The sequence below is a fragment of the Gossypium hirsutum genome, chromosome A07, assembly GCF_007990345.1.
Source record: "Gossypium hirsutum isolate 1008001.06 chromosome A07, Gossypium_hirsutum_v2.1, whole genome shotgun sequence".
Classification (NCBI taxonomy): Eukaryota; Viridiplantae; Streptophyta; class Magnoliopsida; order Malvales; family Malvaceae; genus Gossypium; species Gossypium hirsutum.
This window is the reverse complement of record NC_053430.1, coordinates 83,396,019-83,422,014: the sequence shown is the minus strand read 5'-3', so window position 1 is coordinate 83,422,014 and position 25,996 is coordinate 83,396,019. Positions and strand designations below refer to the sequence as shown.

Here is a 25,996-nt window from a genome sequence, read left to right as displayed (position 1 = left end):
TGTGAAGAAGGTGGTTAAAAAATTAGATGGAATTCAATTTTACTAGAAAAAGTGTAATATGATCAACCTATAGGGAAAAAACTCCATCTGTGATGAGTCCAGTTAATGAAGGAAGGGGAAAGAATAAAAGTTAGAAAGAAACATGATGAATTTGGGTGAGAATAAAAAAAGCTAATGTGGAAAGAGATTTATATAGCATAAAATTATTGGGAGGGATTGTTATTACTTGTTAGGAAAGATCTATCTAATAATTTCTCTAATTGTAGTTTTTCATCAACATCAATTCATTAAATCATTTTTAGCTACGCAAAACAAAAAGAAAAAGAAAATAAAAGGGCAAGAATTAAATTGCTTAAAAAGAAAAAGCATAAGAATTAGTTATGTAATTTGACTTAAAATTTTTGTTTAAGATTATAATATAATGCGTAATGTTATTTTGTTGTTACACCCCATTGGTAATTAATGGTTTAGTGATCAAAATATAATAAATTAATAACAATATTGTAATTTTGGATAACGTTAAGAACTAACTTTTTAAAGTTTAATGACCAAAACATACTTTAAAGCACATATAAGTGACAAAATCTATAATTTCCTCTAATATTAATTAGAAAAATACTTTAGGACTAACTAATAAATTCTAAATATAACTAACTAAATCTAAAATTTATTATAATATTAATTAGAAAAAATTATAATTTAGATCCAAATCGAATTTTGGAGTCGGCATTGTTGAAAATGTTTTATTTGAATATTATTCCAGCCCAAATAAGACTAAACTCAAACTATAAAATGGATAAAGATACATAAGATTATATAAAAAAACAAAATATGATATTATTAATTATAACATTCTTAATTTATTTTTAAATATTTTAATCAACATATTTATTTGCAAATTAATTTTATTTAATTAGGATTTTCAAGTCTGCTACTCTAGCACGTCTCTGTCTGCTCTCTCTAGCAAGCCTTTAGGTTTTTGTGTTTTGAGTCTCCTTTGTTGGGCGGCTACCATCTCCATAATCTTATTAAGTTTAAAAATCAATTTTCAACGCCTCTTGTTTTTCTGACTACATCCATGGAATCAGAATTCGCCGATTTAACACTTGATGAAGAAGAAGAAGCAGTTCTGCAGATACAAGTCGATCCAGATTCAGTTAGTGAAGGAGGAGTTCTTAATCTGGTTGGATGTTTTCTTACAGCCAGTATTGTTCACTTTCCAACAATGAAAAACACTATAGCTAATTTATGGAATCCTGTTAAGGGTGTTCAAATTAGAGATCTGGGTGAAAAAAGGTATTTATTTCAATTTTATCACATCATGGATATGGAAAAGGTTTTAAAAGGATCCCCTTGGATGTTTAATAATCATCTTTTAATTTTGCATAAGTTGCAAAGGGAAGAGGATCCATTAAAAGTCCCTTTAACCTTAACTCCCTTCTGGGTACAAGTTCATGACATTCCCGTGGGTTACTATTCTGAAAATTTGGTTACACAGTTGGGAAATTTTATAAGAAATCTTCTGGAGTACGATGGCTCAAGTTTCGAGAAAAAGAATAGAAATTTTATGTAGATACGGGTTCAAATTGATATTCGTCGCCCTCTAAAAAGGAAAAAACAAATCATGTTTAGTGGCAAGTGTTTTTATGTCAGATTCAAGTATGAAAGACTGGCCCTTTTTTGTTTCTATTGTGGCCGTCTAGGTCATAGTGATTCTTTTTGTGCAACCAAGATGGAGCTAGGGGCAGAAATTGCTAACATGGGTTGGGATCTGACTTTACGTGCACAGACAAAAAGAGCCCAAACAATGAGTAGTGTTTGGTTAAGGGAGGAAGGAGGAGTTGTGAGCAGTCTTAATGCAGATCCCAGAGGAAACAGTAGATAAGGAGATGTTAGAAGTTTTGGCTGTGATACAAACATTGACCCTATCTTAGGATTCAATCTGGAAGGAAAAAAGGTTCACTCAAGCCTAGAGAATGACGAAACATTGGGTGGTCAAATTAAAACAGCAATGGATTATGATCTGGAGAATGAGGTGATTATAGGCGAGGAGGGGAAAAAGAGGCCTAGAGGGGACATTGAAGAAAGCAGTACCATGGGAAGAAGAAATAGGAGAATGCCTGAAGTTACTCATTTATTATCGGCAGCTGCCAAGAGGCAAGCCGACTGATCGTAATGAAAATCTTAAGTTGGAACGTCCGTGGTTTGGGGAATCCACGGATAGTTCGAAGACTTCGGGATACGCTGAAGTTACATTATCCCTAAGTGATCTTCTTTATGGAGACAAAAATTAATAAGTATCAGATGGAAAAAGTTCAGCCGAGTTGCAGGTTTCATTTTGGTATTGATGTTGATTCGGTTGGTTCTAGAGGGGGACTAAGTTTAGCATGGCAAGGGGATGCTAATATAATGCTCCAAAGTTTCTCTAATCGACATATTGATGTGATTATTGAGGATGTAGGTGATCAGAAGAAGTGGAGATTTACAGGTTTCTATGGTTCTCCTTACACACATGATAGAGATGATTCATGGAATTTGTTAAGACGATTAAGTAATAACGAAGAGTATCCATGGCTGGTTTGTAAGGACTTTAATGAGATCTTATATGGCTTTGAGAAGAAAAGAGGTCTCCCTAGAGATGAGAGAAGAATGGAAGCTTTTCGAAAGACGTTAGAAGATTGTAGCTTGGTGGATGTGGGTTATTTAGGTAATTGGTTTACTTAGGAAAGAGGGAACCTCCCAGAAACGAACATTCAAGAGAGGTTGGATAGGGGTGTAGCTACGGAAGAATAGATTTTTTTATTCCCAAATTCTCAAATTAAACATCTCCCCTATTCATTCTCGGACCATCGTCCACTTCTTATTAGTACAAGCACAAAGTTGGAAGGCTGATTCAAAAAAACTTTAAGTTTGAGGCCTGGTGGGTTTTGGAGGAAACATTTTTTGAGGAAGTTAGACATATTTAGGAAAATGCCGGAGGTGATATTTTGAGCAAGATGGATGATATCAAAAGAGATTTAACGAGTTGGGCAAACCAGATTCGACGGTGTAAAAAAATAAAAACAGAGGTCCTAACATCAAAGTTAGCAATGTTACTTGAATCCGATAGAAGTGATGAAAATTTGGCAGAGCTTATTGATACAAAGATTAATTTGAATTTTGAGATTGAAAAGGATGAATGCTATTAGGAGCAGAGGGCCTAAATAAATTGGTTGAAACTTGGAGACAAAAATACAGCTTTTTTTCATAAGCAGGCGACCCAAAGAAAAAAGTGTAATTTTATTCACAAGATGCAGTTTGAAGACGGTAGAGAGACAGAGGAGGTTAAAGAGATGGAGGAAATTGCTAGATCGTATTTTCTAAAATTATTTTCAGTAGGAAGACAAGATAACTTCTCTAAAATCTTGTCCGGAATTAACAGATGCATTTTTTATGAAGATAATGAGAAATTAAAGACAAGATACACCAAGGAGGAAATAAGAGAAGCTCTACTAGAAATAGGTCCTACAAAAGCACCTGGAGAGGATAGTTTTCCAGCCTTATTCTATAAAAAAATGTTGGCCGATCATTGGGGAGGATGTATCCACTTTTTGCCTTCAAAGATTAAATGAAAGTATGGAATTACATTCAATCAACAAAACAAATATTGTGCTAAGCCCAAAAATTTTAAACCCTTTCAGTATTACTCAATTTAGGCCAATTAGCTTATGCAATGTGATTTATAAATTGATAGCTAAGGTCATTGCTAATCGACTTCGGACAGTGATTCATAAATGCATTGATTCAGCACAAAGTGCTTTTGTTCTAGGAAGACTGATTTTCGATAACGTATTACTAGCTTATGAAGTTCTGCACACTTTAAAGCACAAAAGGCCAGGAAAAAATAGCTTATGAAGTTCTGCACACTTTAAAGCACAAAAGGCCAGGAAAAAAAAGGTTTATGGCTGTGAAACTGGATATGAGTAAGGCATATGATAAGGTTGAATGGAGCTTTGTGAATGAGTAATGACGAAAATGGGATTTGACCCAAGATGGGTTAGTTCGTTAATGAATTGTGTGTCTATAGTATCATATTCTGTAGTTTTCAACGAAAATGTAGGAGAAAATTTTCTTCCATCTAGAGGTCTTAGACAAGGGGACCCTTTAAGTATGTTTTTGTTTTTACTTTGTGGGGAAGGGCTTTCGAGTCTAATGCAGCTGGCGAGAACAAGAAACATTATAAAAGGAGTTAAAGTTAGTCAAAGTGGGCCAACCATCTCTCATTTACTCTTTACAGATGACTGTATCTTATTTGCCGAAGCTACTGAAAGGGGGGCACAGTTACTAAAACAAGTTTTGAATGAGTATGAGAGGAGCTCAGGTCAATGTGTTAATTATGATAAATCTATTGTATTCTTCAGTTCAAATACACAAGAAAGGGAAAGGGTTGCAGTTTCGAACATACTTAGAGTAAGAAGGTCAACGGATCCAAAAAGATATCTAGGGCTCCCTAATATGGTGGAAAGGAAAAAGAGGTCATCATTTCAAAATTTGAAGGATAGATTTAAACAACGAATTGACAATTGGAGTATAAGATATCTCTCCCAAGAAGGAAAGGAAGTTTTTATTAAAGCTATACTCCAATCTATCCCAACTTATACGATGGCTTGTTTTCAACTTCCTAAAACTCTATGTGCTGAATTGGAGGGCATAATAGCTAAATACCGGTGGCAAAAGAAGCACAATAGGAAAGGTATTCATTGGTGCGCTTGGAAAGATTTATGCTTATTAAAAGAAGATGGTGGCCTTGGGTTTCGAAATCTTGCGAAGTTTAATGTTGAGCTTTTAGCAAAACCAGGGTGGCGTCTTATCAAATCCCCAAATTCATTATTAGCCTACGTTTTAAAGGCAAAATATTATCCCAATTCGAATTTCTACAAAGCTCGATTAGGAAATTTACCTTCGCTTACCTAGAAAAGTGTTTGGGCTACGAGAGGGCTTCTGGAGAAAGGATTATGCTAGAGGGTTGAGAGAGGGGATCAAATATCTGTTTGGGATGATTTATTGATATCAGGAAATGAATCAGATAGAATATCAAACCAAGACAACAATGATAATATTAAGTTAGTTTCAAATTTAATCGAAGCCATCACTAGAAGCTGGAAAACAAAGGTCATAAGGAATACCTTCCAAATGGATGTAGCGGAAAAAACTCTGAAGATCCCGCTAGCGAAGACAGCACACGAAGATTTTCAAGTATGGAAAGGGGAGTTGACAGGGGAGTTCTCCGTTAGGAGTGCCTACAAACTATTACATGAAATTTGCTTGGATCCTAATACTATTATTTTACAGACCGAAATTAAAAATTTCTACAGAAAACTGTGGAAATTATACATCCCCTCAAAAATTCAAATTACAGTTTGGAGAATATCTTGGAACTTCATTCCGTCTCTTGTCAACCTTAGGCTCAAGAGGGTTGTGGTGGATGCCCAATGTCCTAGATGTCGCCAAGGAGATAAGGACCACTCATATTTTTCAACAATGTCCATTTACAATTGAAGTTTGGAATCAGTTAAGACTAGCATAGGTTTTCAGCCATAATAATCTGAATATATGGCAATGGCTTACCTGGGTCTATGATAAAGGAACAGATGAGCAGATCTGGCTCTTTTGTTATGGTCTTTGGTTAATCTGGTTCAGCAAAAATAAGTTATTATATGAAAGAAGACATATGACAGGAATCGAAATAGCAAGACAAACTCGGAACTATATGGTAGAACTGGATGCAATAGAGGAGACAAGATTTACTCTTCAACCAGCTGAAAATACTCAACAGATATGTAGAAGGGGAAAGATCACAGTTTATTTTGACGCAACCTTCGACCGACTATCGTCCAGATCGACTACGGGTTTGCTTGTACTGAACGAGGAGGGGGAGATCCTCGAATCGAAGGCAGTCATGCACTCCGAGATAGTTACTTCGTTCACGGCAGAATCATATGCAGGATTACAGGCAATAAAATTAGGGATTTCTATGGGGTTAAACAAAATAGAAGTAGTGGGAGATTCGAAAACTATCATTAAGAAATGCCAAAGAAGTGATACAGACAAATCTGTCATTGGAGCAATTATCAGAGACATACAAAGCAAAAAAGATAGATTCCAGGAGATCGACTTTCATTTTATCCCTAAGGCAGAGAATGTCTACGCTCATGTTATAGCAAAGGAGGCCCTTAAGAGAAGAGAAAGCTTTTACTTGATGGGAGGAATTCCAGATTCAGTTCGCCAAGCAGTGGAGAGTTTTTGGCCAAAAGCTCCAGACTAAGTGAAAGAAGCAATGAAAAGTTGTGAAGTGAAAAGTAGCAAATGAGAAGTTAATGCATTTTTTGAAAACCTGCTATAATTAATGGTTAGAACGGTTGATTTGAAAAGATGACAGCTATTGGTTTCCAACTGTTTGATTTGACTGGTACAGGATAAGGCTTAGTTCCTATTTTAGTCTAGTTAAATTCAGACAAATTGGGCTATTTATACTAGTTCTCTCTTTAGGCCAGATTCTAAATAGACCTTTACTTCTGTTTTTTTTATTTCCTTTATTTCTATTTTTATGGATTGTAGCATAAACTCTGCTTTCATGTATTTTAGTCATATAAATGAATCCAATCAGATCTTTTATTAAAAAAAATTATTTAATTAGGAGCAATGCACGATTTGCAAAAAGAAAAACATTTTTGTTATTTTAAAAATCACGTATTTATGTATATTCGTTCACAATCTTTTAAAATAATTTTTAATTTAAAATTATTATTCTCACTTGATTCAAAATTAATTTGATGTAAATGATTTATCTCAAAAAGTAAAATAAATATTTACTACTTAACAAAAATAAATTTATAATTAAAATTTATTTTTAATAAAAACAAATTACTAAAAATTATTAATTTCCCCATGCACTAACCCACTACGAATACATAAATAAATAAAAAATGATTTAATTTAAATTTTTTTAACAATCTAGGTATAAGTTCTCAATATATCTAACTCAAAACTATATATATCCACTCCTTAACTCATCAATAAAAGATAATACATTTAAAATTTTGAACACATTCAAACATACATCCTTTTACATTTACAATAATAGTTATATCAATAGATTTAAAAATAATTAAATCTAATTATCTCCTTTTACAGAATAATAAAAGGTTAAAATTTACAAATTCTTAACTGTGATAGGACATGAAAAATTATTTAATTCTTCATTTGATTAAATCTAAAGTCAACTGTTCCTTCTTAAGTACAGCTATTTTCACACCATAACACAAATAAACCACGGCAGAAAATAAAATAAAAAAGCTGTCTCTATCCTATTGCTTAACAAACTAAGTTTCTCCTTTCTGACCCGTCAAATCTTCAACGTACAACAGTCAGGAAAGCTAAGAAACATCCCATCTGCTTAAACATGCCTAATTAATTTGACCCCTCCAAACATCCAGATTGTTTATCTTCAATGTCTGAAAATGTATCCTCAGATTTGCAGCTAAATGCATCCTCCACACAAGAACTTCCATGGGGCCAGAGTACATCAGTCTGATAATCAGCGAAATTGTTGAAGGCAGATGCAGGGAAAAGTACTTCTTCATACATAACTTCTCCATGCCACTCCACTTCGGAGTCTGCTTTCTTTTGGAGCTCCAAGGCAACCTCTAATGTCACCTCCACTTCCCCAAGAGCAGGTCGTTTATGTTCCCCAACATGGACGCAACTTAATGCGATGTCCAGGAATTTCTGTAAGCAACTCGGGGCTATTTGCCCTTCCAAATATGGGTCCATCATCTGATAAATACTTCCATTCTTTAGGTGTTCATTGACCCAAGAAATTATATATCGATGATTATGGTCCTCCGCATCAAACTTTATTGCTTTTCTACCACAAAGTACTTCAAGCAAAACAACCCCAAATGAGTAAACGTCTGACTTCTCTGTCACAAGAGTAGTATCAATGAAAAGCTCAGGAGCGACGTAGCCCAAAGTACCAAACAGCCTAGTTCGACTTGTTTCCAATTCAATTTCATCCAGAGGAGGTAACTGTATTCTGATGGGAGCGTTTGATAAACTAAAAGGGCCGATCTTAGACAAGGAGAAATCCGCAATCTTAGAAACCTTTAGGTCATCCAAAAGAATGTTTTTGGTCTTGATGTCACGGTGGATGACTGCACGCTTTGCTCCTACATGAAGATAATGTAGTCCACGAGCTGCCCCAATGCAAATCTCTAACCTCTGTTTCCATGGGAGGGGATCATAGCGAGTACCGTGGAGATGATCAAAGAGCGATCCGTTGCTCATATAATTGAACACTATGACCTTTTCGTCTTCGGCCTCATCGCAGAATCCAATCAGAGTAAGAATATGTTGGTGGCGCAGCTGGCAAAGTAGTTGCATCTCATTTCGAAAGTCTTCAAGTGTTTTCTGTCGTGAGGATCCGAGCAGGAAGTATTTGACAGCGAAAACCGAAGCCCCGTCATCGAAAAGCCCTTTGTATACAACTGCACTGCCACCTGTACCAATAACCAAATGGGAGTCAAAGTTATTTGTGGCAACTCTGATCTCGTCGAGTGAAAATCGACGGCATAGATGTTGAGGAAGTGATGATTTAGCTTTTCCCTTGCTCGGCTTCTTCTTTAACTTGCTTTCAAATACTGGACAGAAACAAAAGATGGAAAGTGAAGTTCTCATTAGAAATCAAGACCATGTAGGTACCAGAGAGAGAGAGACGAACAAGTGAGAAATGATTATAAATCTTATTCCAAAGCCTAACTTTGGATTTGGAGAGTTGTTAGCTTCAATTTCATATTTTTGTTTTTTAGTTGGAACATTGAATAGGTGATAATCTTATCAGGTCTAAGCAGTGTACTTTCCTCGCTGCTTCTCTGGGGGCGGATCCATTGAAGAACCGGGGCCAGGTCCGATACCTTTCTTGTATATATGATTTTATATATTTAGCTATAAAATAAAGGAATAATATTTTTTTTGGTACAAGGAGAAGGATGGAACTATAATTAGGCTAGGCAAGGTCAAGTTATTTCAGAGCAATCATTGTGTAGTAGTTAAAGAATTTCATTCGGTGGTTGTAGAGGACGTCATTAATGCCAAACCATCAATTACCCCGTTACTCTCTCTAAATACATTTGTAACCTAAACCATCCAAGATAGTTGGAATAAATCTTTAATAGGTCGTAACATAGTTGAGTGATGTTGTTCTATTGAAGTTGCTTGATTCAAATGAATATTGCAGTATTATCCATCTCAAGTACCACCCTTTTTAGCCTTAGATTCCAATCTACTTGCAATCCTTTAAGAGCACCCCTAAAGCTCGACATTGAGTACAGAACAACGACCAATATTTTTAGGAAAACTAGGAATCCAATTGCCATGTTTGTCATGGATTAAACCACTAGTTGAAACATTCCCAGACACATTACTAATAGCACCATCGATATTCACCTTATGTCATCCATCCTTAGGTGGAATCCACCTAACTAATCTGTAAATTTTAGTTTGTCTATATGATGCAGCATAAAGCTAACTAAAAATTTGACTAAGGCAAGTGCACCTATCAATTAATAGTATAGCTACGATGAGAATATATATCGTTCCTAAGAAGACTAAAAGTACTAGTAATTACCGTCTTTCTATTATTTAACCGATAAATTCAAGTGATTGATTAAAAACTAAAATTAACTAATGAACATGTCAAAGAACAAAAAAAAATGATCAATAACCAAGAAGCGAAACAATACCCAGAAAAGAATTCACCTAGATTTCATTTGTTACTATTAATCTAAATTACGCAATTTCTTCATTTAGTAGCTTGATCTGTAGAAATCCCTAAATTATGCTAATATCTCTTTCGAGAGTAAGAGCAACTGATTCTAGGTTGATTAATTGAAATTTCTTTCTAATTAAAACCCTAATTATTTCATTGTCTCGTGTTATGGATTCCTCTATTAGATTTGACTTTAATCCGGTAGATTTATGTCGTCCTATTTCTAGGGTTACATGCAACTCCACTCAATCACGTAAGATCTACTCTTAAATAAAGTATATTCCTCCTCTAATTTAAGCACATCAAACATGAATCAATAATCTAAAAATATTAAACTAAGAATTAAGCATATATAATAAAGAACAAGAAACTAAGTATTTATTGCGTAAAATAAAAAAACAAAAGATAGAATTTATCATAAGATTCATCTCCCTTAGGTATTTAGAAAATTAGTTCATACTTGAAAATTAAAACAACCAAAATACAATATAACCAAAAGAAACAAAGAAACTCATGATGGCTTCCTAAGAAATCAAATGCGAATCTTCAATCTTGACGGAAATTTGCTTCAAAATTGGCTTCAATGGTGTTTTTCGAGTTGTTTTCTTCAATATTCTATGACGACTCACTCCTATCTTCTTATTTTTATCATATATACGTCCTAGAATACCAAAAAAAAAACTTTAAAAAAACAAAACGTAATTTCCCGCGGTTTAGGGTGCAAATTTGCAAAAGCGACGCAGCCTACCATATGGTCGAACCAGTGGATGCGGCAAAACAGAGTTAATCACATTCCAATTCTTGTCCCCACTCGGCGATACCATATCCATTATGGGTATGTGGTCAATGGGTATATAATCGAGTTGTGTACAAATGTCCATAAGAGAATCCTATTCCTGCACCCTATTATCTCTCTAAAAATCAACACCCAAACCTTTCCCTACATTCCATTCAACACCATCTCGTATTTTGCTCTAGCTTCTACAAATCCCCTTCCATAGTCGAGATGAATTACCTGCATGTAAGGTAGTAGGCAACTTACCCTTCCATTTATATTTTGTTCTAAAAACCCGAAGCCATAATTGATCAGGCTTCGTAACAATATTAAAGCCTATTTTCTTGAGGAAAGCATCATTTGGACTGTCAATTTTCTTGAATCCAAGTCCTCCAAGGAATAATATTTGATATGCTAGTGGAGTTTTTAAAATGTACAAGTAGGGTTAGCGATTAACAACTTTTCTATAGGATATAATAAAATATTTTTAAAAAAGAAGCACATGCTAATTTTTTAACATTGTTTATGGAATAATATATATATATTGTTAGTATACCAAACCTTAAATAAATTAAATTCTCTCTCAGTAATTTTAAACTTTCATTTATTATATATACCGAATTAAATTAAATTATAAATATGTTAATTTAAATTTGTTTTTAAATTATTAGTTTCTCTTACAAGCTCAACCAAAATACTTTATTTTTTTAGATCATTATTTGGTACACCAATCCTAGAGTTAGTTTTATTTAATTCCACAAGTTGCAAAGTGTATTATTTATTGGGTTAAATATTTGGTACTGATAATATATATTTTATTTCACAAACAGTCTTAAAAATTACAATGTGTTTTTTTAATTAATATTTTACTATACCTTTATAGGACACTTGTCAACTCCCTAACCTTGTTCCGTCTAAAAACTCCAATGATAGTGTACCAAATATTTTATCTTATTTATTTAGTTTTTAATCGAAAAACCAACAAATGTATTTTCTTTTATCCTATTTCAAGATATACTTTTGTAAAGATAATGGAAATAAGTTGTAAGTTTTAACTTAAAAACTCATATTGTTTTCAGTTTTGATTTGATTTTTTTATTTTTCTAATTACTTTTTTCAAAATTAAACGATGTTTTGGATTTCTTATCTAAGACAAGTTCTGAGAAGCCTATATAGAGTAAGTCTATATAAAGTTCAGTAAGAATGTTGAATCGATGTGTGTTACAAGCTTTGAGAAATCTATGGATATGAGAAACTTTTTTTTATGAGTAAGCAAAATAGTCTCAAGTGATAAAAAGTTGAGGTAATAGTGGTGAATATCGAACTATATCTAAGACAAGTTTTGTTGGATCGAAAAAGATGAAGAATCTTGTTTGAAATAATTGTGGAAGGAACCATGTGGGGATATATTGGAATGCGAAGAAAGTTAGTTATGAATTTGGATCACCTAATCATTTGGTAAGAGACTATCCATTAAGAACTGGAAACCAAGATGATTGAACAGCTCAACCATTTAGTAAAAATCAAAGTAATATGAAAATAAGGAATTCTGGAAGATCGAATTCTATACAAGGAACTTCAAGTGAAAAAATATGCCAAGACCCGTTCGAAGGTATCAGCTAGTGTTTGTGATATAAGAACTCAAGATGATGTTGTGCCTGATTATAAGAATTTCGTGGGAGGGAGAATTGTAACACCCCATCTGATGTAGCCTTGTTGATGATTTGTATGGCTGAAAGTTAAGATTTAAGTCAAGGTAAAACTAATTTATGTTCTATTTGTTAGACAAAACACGTTAGCGAACAAATAAATTAAATATAAATAAATACATATGAAATAAAAATATAAATAGAATGATTTATAATCAAATAAAAAAATAAAATAAAACCATATAAAAAGTTAAAATAAAGGAGAATCGAAATTTTACGAAACGTTGAGGCCTGTGAAACACAGTTTGCTTAAGACAGATTTGGCTGCTCCTATAGTACTTGGAGTAATGTTGGTCGAACGTCTCCCAAGATACAACAACAGCAGTGATCAAAGTAGTAGCACCTCTACAATGATCAACGAACGAACAATGCATTTTTCTATCTTCGGAATGTTTGAAAATATAAAGAAGAAAAGGAAGAGTTTTGAGAGAAACAGAGTTTTGGTAAGAGAAAAATATCAGAGAGTATTTTCTTGCGTAACCCTTCAGAAATCATGGCCTTTTATAGGCATGGAGAATATTGGAATTTTGGAAAAAGAATATCCACAAAATTTCCCATTAAATCAATTTAATTAAAAAAATTTAATCAAATTTATTAGAATCAAATCAATAAGATAAATATCCTTATATAGGCAAATTATGTTTTCTAAGGAAAATAAATTCATGCTGGGATAAAACATCCATAGGTCCATTTGGGCCCAGCCGGTTCAGACATTTCGCGTCATCCATGTCGTGTGGGTGCACCCCAACCTCGTCAGGTTTGGACCTACACCCCCTTTGGGCGCAAAGCAGGGTTACAAGCTTAGTCATTCAATTACCCTTTAAGAGGATTCATATAGATATAAACATATCTCACACATTGGTATTTAACCAATGTGGGATCTAAGCCTATATTGTTCCTCAATAATATTTCCAAGTAGCTTACTTTTATCATCAATTTCTCATTCATCACTCAACCATTTTGAGCATATGATATACTGTTGTAAATGTCTCATGGAGTAGAATATAAAACCATAATTTTATGATTCAACTCTCCACCTTTACCTATTGAGAATATGGCTCAAAGTTCCCATAAAAATGCAATTTTTCCAACAATCCCCCACATGAATGAAAATTGATAGTTTTATTGAAAAACATTAACTCGATGTGGTGATAGAATCTACGATCGATAGTTGCATAGTATAGGTAAGTATCAACCCTTGAACCTTTCCTTGCAAAGTATATTTACTTTACTAGCTGACTAGTAGATGTGATGTCCTTCAACTGTTTTGCCTTTTGTGTAAACGATGATATACCTCACACAACTACCTCCATGGCAAGGTTTTAGTTCTCATGGTTATGTTCATATAGCTACGAACATCTCTTGGTTCTGCAAGAGTTTGAGAGAACTATACCCCAACAGTCTTCTTGAAGCGGCCCCACAGTGACCTCACAAGGTTTATGCAATTAGGTTGTCCCTTTGAACCTAGATCTTGGGATCTCTAGTAAACTAGGTAGGGTTTTCCTTCACATAGTGCCTTTTATTTTCATGGGCTTTAGTCATATTCCTTTCGATATTTTAACAACATGATCTCTTTTTAAGCCTTCAATTGGCGGATCCGCGATGTTATCTTTTGATTTTTCAAAATCAATAGAGATAACTCTGTTTGAGATCATTTGTTTAACAATATTGTGTCAACGACTCATTTGTCTCAACTTACCATTATATGTTATGGTAGCAAGACACCCCCCACACATTGAAGTGGTTGTAGGATGGTTTCCTACCTTTCAATAACTCATGTGGTGACTTGCCCCTTTTCTTGTGGGGTACCTTATTTAGAAAGGTAATTAACTTATAGAAATGCTCCCCCTACATTTCATGTGATAACCTAGAGCTTTTTTTGCAGTGCGTTCACCTTTTCCTTTAAAGTCTGATTTTCTGCTTGGCTAATCTATTTGAGGAAAGTATAGTGGTGTTATTAAGTTGTGTACATTATACAAATGATTCAACATATCCACCACCACGATCACTTAATCTTTTTATTAAGTTTGTTTTCAACTTCTTACTTATAGAGAATAAATTCTCTTCTCTTAGCTTGTAGCAATGAAGGTAATAAACATTTTTATTCATTCCTCTCGTTTAAAAAAGCTTGACAAGCATTGCTATGTATTAAATCAAGTGGTTTTTTAACCTTTGTTAATTTTGCCTTAACACATGTTTCACATTTATAATTATAATTATTGTGAAACAAAGGAATATACTCTAAGTTAATTTATGTACGTAAAGTATCATAATTAACATGTCCGAGGCTACTATGCCATAAATTAAATGACTTAATCATATAAATAGAAAAAGAACAACATTCTTATTCATAGTTTTACTTTTATAAAGATAGCATTTAGTTTAATACATATCTCTTTCCCACAAGAATTTCCCTTTTTCAAAGAACATTCTTATTCATAGTTCTTGCGTATGTTAGACACATAATTGCATATTAGAAACTTCCTTCGAAATTTCTTCTGAACACCCCATACCCGGCCTAGACGTTTCGACCGAATCTGACGTGTCACATTGAAGCGTTATTAGAGAAGTCATGTTTTATCTAAAATCTTTCTTAGTGTTTAAAGAACATTTTCGTTTTAAATTAAAGTGAATGGAAGCTGCGCACCAGGTAGGATTCAAGAAAAGAGGAGGTGAGTCAATTAGACTGCTTAAGTACCTAGCTCTTCCATGATCCAATCCTAGACATGCACACATCCATTGCCACACTTTAAGCTTATTACTTGTCCACGAACAACAAATTAAGTTTAAGTCTATTTAAAATATTTATTTCCTTTGAAAACATTTACGTTGCGAAAGTTTTGCTCGGTTATCATGATATTTTGAAAATAAGTAACTTTTATAAAACGCACCCTAGAGCTAACCAATTTAAAAACCCAAAATAAAAATAATAGAGCGGTCTTATTACAACTTTAACCAAAATAGAAATAATCAAAAATAAATGCAAAATTTAAAATGAAGCTAATTGAAACTTATTTAAAAAAAACAGAAATTTAATCTTCGTGGCCACTCTGAATCCCGCCCAACTCCAAGTCCACCAACTAGGGCTCACCTGCAAGGATGGAAGAGAAATGGGGTGAGTTTGGAAAACCCAGTGTGTATGGAAAACCCATCCAAAGCCCAAGTCAGCTCAAGCCCATTGGGCCTAAGCGCTATTCAGATAACAGTAGGTATTGGGCCGAAGCCCTTTTCAAAATACAGTAAACTAGGCCTTAGCCCCTTTTCAGATAACAGTATAGCCCATAGGCCCATTCCAGAACAAAACAGACATATTCGTGTATGCAAGCCCAACCCAGCCTATAACCAACCGCTACACTCCACCCGTACCAGCCCTACACTCCATGTGGGGAATAGCTCAACCCACCTAGCCCTACACTCCACAGTTGCAACATTGCTACTTAGATATCAGTAAGTTGAGGCAAAGCCTCTAGTATGTGGTCAAGCCACTTTCAGTACTTCCTCTATCAATAACCCAGTCCCATGTATCAGATAATAATAACATGGCATGCAGTAAATAGTAACAGTCAAACATGCATTCAGGTCAACCTTAACCCTAGGGGTATATCAGTAATTTTGCTCTTAGGGGTAAATTTGTAAATTTTCTACCTATAAAGGTATTTCAGTAATTTTATCAGTTCTAAGGGTTCTCACGAATGTTACTATCCTTACTAGCCCATTTGACATCGCAATAATTTATTTGTCTCAATTTCACAATTTTAGCCATTGGGCCCTAAAACCCCTAATGGGCCCTACAGTGTCCATTAGCCATTTAAGCCCATTTAACCCAAGTTTTATGACCAGTTTATCGGTTTAAGCAGTTTTGATTCTACAGTCTAACAGAACATACTTATTGCCTATTTTTTTATATTATATATTTATATTATTTTTTTATTTATTAACCCGTATGGGCCCATGAGCCTATTGGGCCCAGTTTTAGCCTATCGAGGCTCAATTACCGAAGTGCACGAAATTTCACACATGACTAACTTACCACTTTGCGATTTCAGATCTAATGATTTATAAACGTCTTGTGAGCACTCGCACACTCACAAGCCCACGAAATGCCAAAATTTTGGCATTTCGGCTTTTGCCGAATTGAACTATGAGAGGGTGTTCGATACACACCTGTTTCGCGACGACTGCTACTAAGATCCCTTACGATATCCTACAATTTATTACCACAATTTTTAGATTGCAACCCACAACAACCAATCTCAATATTCACCTACCCATATTCGAACCATGTCTTTAAAGCCTTTAGAATCTTACCTTTTTACTGAAAACCGATGACTAGGTCCAAGTCTAGTTGCTCCAAAGATCCAAGCCTTCGATCAAACCTCTATAAGACATTAAAAACCAAAAGAAATCTTCGGTTAAAGACCCTTAAAGCCCTATACCCAAATCGACAGCCTCTCTAGATTTTAGGGACTTCGGCTTTTCTAAATTGTAAAATAAGACTAGATCTGAGGTGATGAGCACTTACCACTTATTCCTCTTTGATTTCTACACAGATATGATACAGATCTATCCTCTAAACGATAGTAGAACTCGAATCTAGGAGATTTGAAGTTTCGGCTATAAGTCTTTAAATCTATGGTATTTCAACTTTTTAAGTGACGAAGAAGATGACGATTTGAGGCTATAACTTTGAAGTAATGTTGCCGACAGATACTAAGGGTTTAGAGAAGATGAAAGTTGATCAAAAATAACAAAAATAACTGAAGGATTTTGGCTTGGAGAAATCGGCACAAGAAGTGAGTTTTCGGGATTTCGGCTTTTATGGCAATCAGTTATGGAGGTTTTGTGGAGGATGGGATCGACAGAGGAGGTGAGTAAGGTGATCAGAAGGTTTCGGCTAGAAGAAAAAGAAAAAAAGGAAGAAATAAAATGGAGGAAAAAGAGAGGAAGAAGAAATCGACACCAAGGAGAAGGAATTTGCGTTTTCGGCTTTTGTGAGAACTCAGAAAGGATGAATGACAGTGAAACTTTCAGGTAGCTAACCTTAATTCTCCAAGACAGAAAAAGAAAAGAACCTAACCCTAATATCAACTAAAACAATCGGCCCAACCTCCTTAAGGCCCTTGCCGAAAGTCACTTAAGTGATTACATGCCCGGCACATGCCTAAAAAAAATAACAATATGCCTACCTTGCAACTTGAACCCTGGACTTTTAATTCCTTCCCAGACGCCATATTTTTAGGAACTTAGTGGCGCTACCTTGCCACTTTACCAAGGCCTTATTTGCGTCCTATTTTACCACCTCAACTTTAAAAGCCCATATCGCCGAACCCTCTCTCCCAAAATTAAAATTCAGGAATTGCCTCGAATTAAATTTACTCTTGGGCCTTTTTTCCCACACCATAAACCCTTCGTAATTTATTTAATTACTAAACTAAACATACGAAATAATAATAACATCTAAATTATTCGGGCCATTTTCCACCGGAACCCAGACTCAAGGCCCAATACTTCCAGGGCTAAAAATCGGGGCGTTACATCTTCCACAGCATTAGCCTCGTTAAACTTTCTTTGGAATCCTATAGTTGGATGACTTGTGCCACATCTTGTTACAATTGAAGCATTTTCCTTGAAATTTTTTCTTCTTGGAAACACCACATTTTGGTCCCAGTTTAGACCTATTCTACTATTCTTTTCCCTTTTTGAAGTCTTTCCTAACTTCTACGACGTTTGCCCTAGCAACATTATCATTTGCTACTTTGTTGAGTCTCTTTTCTATTCCTCTATTGTCTTTTTTAATCTGAAGTCTAACAATTAGGTCTTCCATTGACACTTTTTTTTGTGCTTTAGGTAATTCTTGAAGTCATTCCCAGCAAGAGGCAATTTCTCAATAATGGCTACCACTTGGAATGATTCACTTATTATCATCCTTTTAGTAAGAATTTCGTGAATAATTAGCTGAAGTTCCTACACTTGATTCACAACTAATTTAGAATCAACCATTTCAAAATTCAAGAAGTTAGCAACTAAACACTTTTTAGTTCCAGCATATTCAGCTTTGTATTTATGGTTCAACGATGTCCATAATTCCTTAGTTGTTTTCTTTGTAACACCCCTCGCCCGTATTCAACACTTGAATAGGGCTACAGAGCATTACCAGACTTACAACACATTGAAACATTCAATTCTCATATAAAATTCACATTTCATGCAAACATTAATCAAACTCAAGCATAATGTCCCTATAACGAGCCTACGAGGCCTTAAACATGTTTTGAGAGTGGCTTAGGACTAAACTGATAACTTAAGAAACTTTCATGAAACTTTGAAAATTTTTCTCAAAATAGGGGACACACGCCCGTGTGGCCAGACCGCGTGTCTCACACGACCACCAGACACGCTCGTGCCATAGGCCATGTGGAAATTCGAAATTGGAGCACATGGCCGTGTCCTAGCCTGTGTTCAACCCCGTGTAACTCTTTGACTTGGGTCACATAGCCAATTCACAAGCCCGTGTGCCCTAAAAATGACCGTACATGCTTGTGTGCCAGGTCGTGTGCTAGACTGTGCCAAACCTGTAGGGTATACTGACTTATGCATTACAGCCAAGTCACACGCCTGTATGTGAGGTCGTGTGAAGCATACTGACTTGATAGTAATTTCAACATCAAAAGACACACGACAGTGCAATATAAATATGTCACACACGGCCGAGACACATGCTCGTGTCTCTGTTCTGTGGACAAAAATAGGCTATTTGCCAAGCCAAATTTGCCACCCAAATTTCATGTACCTACACCACAATTCAAAAGCACCAACTCAAGGCATAATAAGCATTAAATCAATCTCATACCAAGCATATTCCATACCATTTCATTTCCCATCAATACAAAACATAAATACCACATATTGCCATCTAAATTCATGCCAATCTTTGTCTTCTCAAAATAACAAAATGACCATTTACAAATATGCATTATTAGGCTCAATTCCACAAACATGCCAATTCACAAATCATCACCTATTGACATTCAAAATTACCTAATATCAATGAGCATCATGAATCCACCTCAATCACACAACATAAGTCAATTACCAACTCAAAACAAAAGCCATTTGCACATTTATATACATCATCAAATTCACCATCCTAAGCCAACTGACATGACTATATATATACAAACCAAAATATAAACATTTACAAGCCATTTCAAATGGCCAAAATAATTACCAAAACATAACCAAAATGACTCAAAGTCCCTATACATGCCATATATTTAAAATACCAAGTTCATAGGTACCGAGAGATAGGTAGATAGTGTGAAGCAATCTCCGATGATCCCCAAATCCGAGCTAGCTTTGTATTCACTATAAAACATAGAAAAATAAACGATGTAAGCTATAAAGCTTAGTAAGCTCATATGACATAAATTCGATATAATCATAAACCCATACTTCAACAATTGGTCATAAGTATAAGAATTCACATCAACTAACAAACCTCTCAATTACTCATTCACAAAACTATATACTTTCTTTACGATTTCTTCGATTCAGAGCTCATATGGTTTTGCACATACCTGTACCATCTCGTACCAATACACTCACCATTTCTTCAATTCAGAGCTAATATGGTTTATGCACATACCTGTACCATCTCGTACCAATCTCATACACATTCTCGTCTTTCTTTTACAAATTGAACCATTCAGAATAGAAGTCAGATACTCAAGGTTTTCACACAATAAGTACCTATACCATTGCCCGAAGCCAAATCAATTTAACTTATCTCCAAAGTACTACTATCATGGCCTGAAGCCAAATCAGTCGATATGCATGGCCCGAAGCCAAATTTATAGAACTCGCACCCAAAGTGCTATATCATGGCCCGAAGCCAACTCAACGTATCCCCTAATGACATGTCACTAGCATCCTAATCTATTCCTCAGGTTCAATCGGGAGTTCAAATGTCGAATTGTTGTTGAATCACTATCGTTCATATCCACAGTCTCGTATTTGCAATTCATACAATATCAAAACATATGGAATACATTTGTATTAAAATTTACCACATACAAACTTTCCTTGAATGTGGAAACGATGAAATAAGTCGTTTAGTCAATAACTTTTGTTTTTCTCCGATCCAGATCTGAATTCCACTTTTCTTGATCTAAATATATTTAAAATTAACTTATTTAATCATCTCTCTATTCAATTTAATCCAAAACACACATTAGGGTTATTTTACACATTTGCCCCTAAACTTTCACATTTTTACAATTTAGTCCTTATTACACAAAATCACAAATTCATGCAAATTTCAAGACACCCATGCTAGACACCCATGCTTAGTCAAATTACCATTATACCTCTAGTAGCCCATTTTTTTCATTTATTTCACATTTTAACCACAAAGTTTCAACATTTCTCAATTTAATCCCTATTTTGCATTTTCATTAAAAATCACTTAACCAAACTTGTATATCTAACAACAAGCAATAAAAATCTATCAAGAAACTTCAAAACTCATATATATTCATCAATGACATCATTCAAAATCTTTAACAGTTTTGCAAAACAGTCACTGGGCTAGCTAGTACTAGTTGCAATGATCACAAAAACATAGAAATCATTAAAAAGGGGACAAAAACGGACTTACAATTAGATCATAAAGTGGCCGAACCCTAAAAACCTCCCATGGATGTTTTTCTTTTTTCTTTCTTATTTTCGGTGGTAGAAGATGAAAATGGAGGAAAATTTTGGTTTATTTTTACTTAATTCATGTTTATTTTATGAATTACAAATTTAACCTTTATAATTAAACATATAAAACACCCATGCTTAGCCGAATTACCAAATACCTCTAGTAACCCATATTTTTCATTTATTTCACATTTTAACCACAAAGTTTTAACATTTTTCAATTTAATCCCTATTTTGCATTTTCACTAAAAATCACTAAACCAAACTTGTATATCTATCAACAAGCAATCAAAATCTATCAAGAAACTTCAAAACTCATACATATTCATCAATGGCATCATTAAAAATCTTTAAAAAGTTTTGCAAAATAGTCCCTGGGCTAGCTAGTACTAGTTGCAATGATCACAAAAACATAGAAATCATTAAAAAGGAGACAAAAACGGACTTACAATTAAATCATAAAGTGGCCGAACCCTAAAAACCTCCCATGGATGCTTTTCTTTTTTCTTTCTTATTTTCAGTGGTAGAAGATGAAAATGGAGGAAAATTTTGGTTTATTTTTACTTAATTCATGTTTATTTTATGAATTACAAATTTAACCTTTATAATTAAACATATAAATCATTTAATTTATGCCCAAAAATGTCCACTCACCATTATAATGGTCTAATTACAACATAAGGACTTTAAATTTAAGGTTCTATAGCTATTTGACACCTTTACTAATAGAACAACACTTTTGCATTTTACGAGATTTAGTCCTTTTTATCAAATTGAGCAACCAAATGCTAGAATTTCTTAATAAAAATTTCACACCATCATATATTCATGATGTAAATATTAAAATAATAATAAAATAAATATTTTGACCTGGGATTTATGGTCCCGAAACTACTGTTCCGATTTGACTAAAAACGAGTTGTTACATTCTTAACATTATACACTTCATACAGTGCATCTGACAATCCATTCAGGATGTAGTTTCGACACAGAAAATCTGAATGTTTCCAAGCTTCAATAGCAGTGAAAGTGGTAACTTCATTTACCTCACCCTTTTTAATAGTCGGAGGGTCATCTTTCAAAAATTTGGTCAAGTTCAACATGGTCAAATAAAACAGCATTTTCTGTTGCCAAGTCTTAAAATTCTATCCCGAGAATTTTGCAGGTTTCTCGTTATGGCTTATAGCAGTCGTCACTGGCAATAGTGAGTTTTGGACTAAAGCTTCAGATTGCGAATTGATTGAATTGGTGGGAGTCTTCATTTTTTTGTTAAGAAACAAAACTAGAATTAGAAAACTTATCAACTTTTGTTAGACGGTAGGAAACTAATAAAACCCGAAACAAAAGTTTATATGGTCTACTAAAAAATACAATAAAACAATGCACCAAGTAGGTAACACTAAAATAGAGGTGGTGCACTCAGCACGCTTAAATATCAAGTCTTTCAAAGAACCAATCCTAGACATGCATTCTCATATTGTCTTTTTAATTCACCATTGATAAATTTCTTTTAATTCAATTTAAAGCCACAATTAACGCCACCATAAACAGAAAAATTTCCGTTTGATTTGTTAAACGGTAGAATAAAAATTCTAAAACAAAAATAAAAAACAATTTTGTTAAACGGCAAGATTAAATCTCAAAACAAAATTATATCGTTAAATCAAAATAAATTTTGTTAAACGACGGGAATAAATCTCAAAACAGAATTATTTGATTACGTCTTGGTTTAGAAACAAAACAATATCGAATAAAATCTTGATAAATGACGAGAATAAATCTCGAAACATATTTTATTTAATTCTATTCTAATTTGGAAAAAAATAAAATCAAATAAAATTTTGTTAAACGGTAGGAATAAATCCCGAAACAGATTTTATTTAATTTTATTCTAATTTGAAAACAAAATAAAATCAAATAAAATTTTGTTAATCGGTGGGAATAAATCCGGAAACAGATTTTATTTAATTTAATTTCTCATTTTTGGCAACAAAATCAAAATGTAATAAATCTGTTGAACGGCAAGAATCAATCTTGAAATGGATTTTATTTTACTCATTTTTGGAAATAAAACAAATTTTGAAATAAATTCGTTAAACGACAGGAATCAATCCCGAAACGGATTTTATTTACCTTTAATTTCCAGTTTGGAAATAAAATAAAAAATAATGGAATAAAATTTGTTGAACGGCGAGAATAAATCCCAAACAGGATTTCATTTACTTTTAACTTTGGGAACAGAATCGAATAAAACCTGTTAAACAGCAGGAAAAATCCTGAAACAGATTTTATTAGTTTTAATATTCATTTGGAAATAAAACAAAAATAGAGGAAAAAAATTGTTGAACGGCAGGAATAATCCCGAAACAGATTTATTTAATTTTTAAAAGAAAATTGATTTTCAAAAAAAAAATTCTCGCCTTGGTGTCTCGTTTGTCTCGGATTAGAAAATTGCAAAAACAATCAGATCTATCTTAAGATTATTTAAAAAAACACGCTAGCGAACAAATAAATTAAATATAAATAAATACATAGAAATAAAATATAAATAGAATTATTTATAATTATTTAATCAAATACGAAAATCAAATAAAACTATATAAAAAGTTAAAATAAAGGAGAATTAAGATTTTACGAAACGTTGAGGTTTATGAAACACGATTTCCTTAAGACAGATTCGGCCCCTCTTACAGTACTTGGAGTAACATTGGTCGAATGTCTCCAAGGATACAACAACAGCAGTGATCAAAGTAGTAGAACCTCTACAATGATTAACGAACGAACAATGTCTTTTTCTATCACTGGAATGTTTGAAAATACAAAGAGGAAAAGGAAGAGTTTTGAGAGAAACAAAGTTTTAGTAAGAGAAAAATATCAGAGAGTGTTTTCTTGTGTAAAACCCTTCAAAAATCATAGCTTTTTATAGGCATGGAGAATGTAAGAATTTTGGAAAAAAATCCAAAATTTCCCATTAAATCAATTTGATTAAAATTTTTTAATCAAATTTATTAAAATCAAATCAATAAGACAAGTACCCTTATATAAGCAGATTATGTTTGTTGAGGAAAATAAATTCATGTTGGGCTAAAATATTCGCATGTCCATTTGGGCCTGATCGGTCCAAACATTTGACGTCACCCACGTCGTGCAGTTGCACCCTCAACCTTGTCGGGTTTGGACCTGCATCCCCCTTTGTGCGAAGCAAGATTACAAGTTTAATCATTCAATTATCTTTCAAGAAGGTTCACATGTATAAAAACATCTCACACTTTGGTATTTAACCAATGTGAGATCTAAGACTTTATTTTTCCTCAACAATATTTCCAAGTAGCTTACTTTTAGCATCAATTTCTCATTCACCACTCAACCGTTTTGAGCATATGATATACCGTTGTAAAGGTCTCATGGAATAGAATATGAAAGCATAATTTTATGATTCAATTCTCCACCTTTACTTATTGAGAATAGTCTCAAAGTTCACATAAAAATGTAATTTTTCTAATACTATCAGCCAATGAAGTATTTTTATAAGTTGTGTGCAATGAGTGACGGACTATTTGATTTATAGGTAAGTTTGTTATTATTCGATTTTGGAGTGAAGTCTAAGTTGTATATTTTTGTGTGTGTTACAATTGATTTGTTGTAGAAATTGGTTAAAATAATTTTATAATTTTAACATGTCAAGAAAAAAAAAGAATATATTTTCTTTAATCCAATAATATACATGTATTAGAAACTTACTTATAAAAATTCAACTAATACAACTATTTCAATTACAAATAATTAAGAGAAGAGTTTCTTGTAGATAAATTGTTGTCAATATCAAACAAAAGATTACCAAAAGATTTACTTTAGACTCAATTATTTAAAATTTTGTTTGATAACATTATTATCTTTGTATTTTATTTTCTTCTACTTTTACATATAAATTGATAAATTTTACAATTTCTCTCTCTCTCTTTTTTTTTTTTATGTTTGTCAGGGACAACTTAAATATATAATTTATAGTGATAAAGCATTACAAAATGTTTTAATTAAAATACATTAATTCAATCTTTAACTAATTTTTGAAGCGGAGTATAAAGATTGTCTGGTCATAACATTCTAACACCCCAAAAAATATGAGATTATCTAGTTTAGTTTTCTAAGTTTAATATCTCTTTTGGATTTTGTATTAGAATTAAATTATCACTTTGATACAGTTCATCCCCATACTTCTCTTATATCAATCACATTATCCTATCTATATTTCTCGTGAAAAAAAATCTCATCCAATCAAATAGTGCCACATAGAAAGGAAACACCTCATCAAATTGCAAAAAATACTTATATATTATTGTAATATGCTTGACATAGATGGAAATTTTAGAAATATAATAATAGCAATAAGGTTTGAGATAGTTTTCTCTAGGCACAATAATAAATTTCGCATTTGACGTTTATATTTTTTTATTAATTTAGTCAATATTTTTTTAAATTAAATTACTCTTAATTTTTAAAAAGAGTTAAATTTTATCATCAATCTTTTAAAAAAAATGGAATGAATTTTTTTTATATAAATACATTAAATTTTCAGACATGATAGCTTACGTGATAGTCTATATCAATTTTATGTTAATTTTTTAAATTTTTATGAAATTTTCATGATTTTTTATTTTTTAATTTTTTATTTCTTAAAATTTTTTATATTTTAAAATTATTTATTGGCATGTCATATATGACAAATAATATCATGCAAGCATGAAATACACGTGGGTTATCTTAAAGATTATCATGCCAACATCATAAAAAATTTAATATTTTAGTCAGTATATCTGTTAAAAACGATTTGATTCTTTTTGAAAAGTTAATGATAAAATTTAATTCAAAATAAAAATAGAAATTTAAATAGATAGAAAATATAAGTTTTGAAAGAGTTAAAATTTTTTTTAAATCATGTTATTGTAATTTTTAAATTTTAAAAAATTTATGAGTATTTATATATTTTCATATATTTTATTTAAAGCT

General features: G+C 33.1%; 3 protein-coding genes across 3 annotated transcripts; 2 read left to right on the top strand and 1 right to left on the bottom strand.

Moving 5' to 3' along the window:
* Positions 1-2,304: 2,304 nt before the first annotated feature.
* LOC107952415 (uncharacterized) lies at positions 2,305-4,953 on the top strand. The gene is made up of 2 exons (XM_016887671.2): positions 2,305-2,707; positions 4,082-4,953. Exons 1-2 carry the CDS (start codon positions 2,305-2,307, stop codon positions 4,951-4,953), a joined length of 1,275 nt encoding a protein of 424 aa, XP_016743160.2.
* Positions 4,954-5,710: 757 nt separating this feature from the next.
* On the top strand, positions 5,711-6,304 carry LOC107952414 (uncharacterized). Its single transcript, XM_016887670.1, has one exon. It carries the CDS (start codon positions 5,711-5,713, stop codon positions 6,302-6,304), a length of 594 nt encoding a protein of 197 aa, XP_016743159.1.
* Positions 6,305-7,449: 1,145 nt separating this feature from the next.
* On the bottom strand, positions 7,450-8,715 carry LOC107952413 (receptor-like protein kinase FERONIA). The gene has a single exon (XM_016887669.1). It carries the CDS (start codon positions 8,713-8,715, stop codon positions 7,450-7,452), a length of 1,266 nt encoding a protein of 421 aa, XP_016743158.1.
* Positions 8,716-25,996: the final 17,281 nt, after the last annotated feature.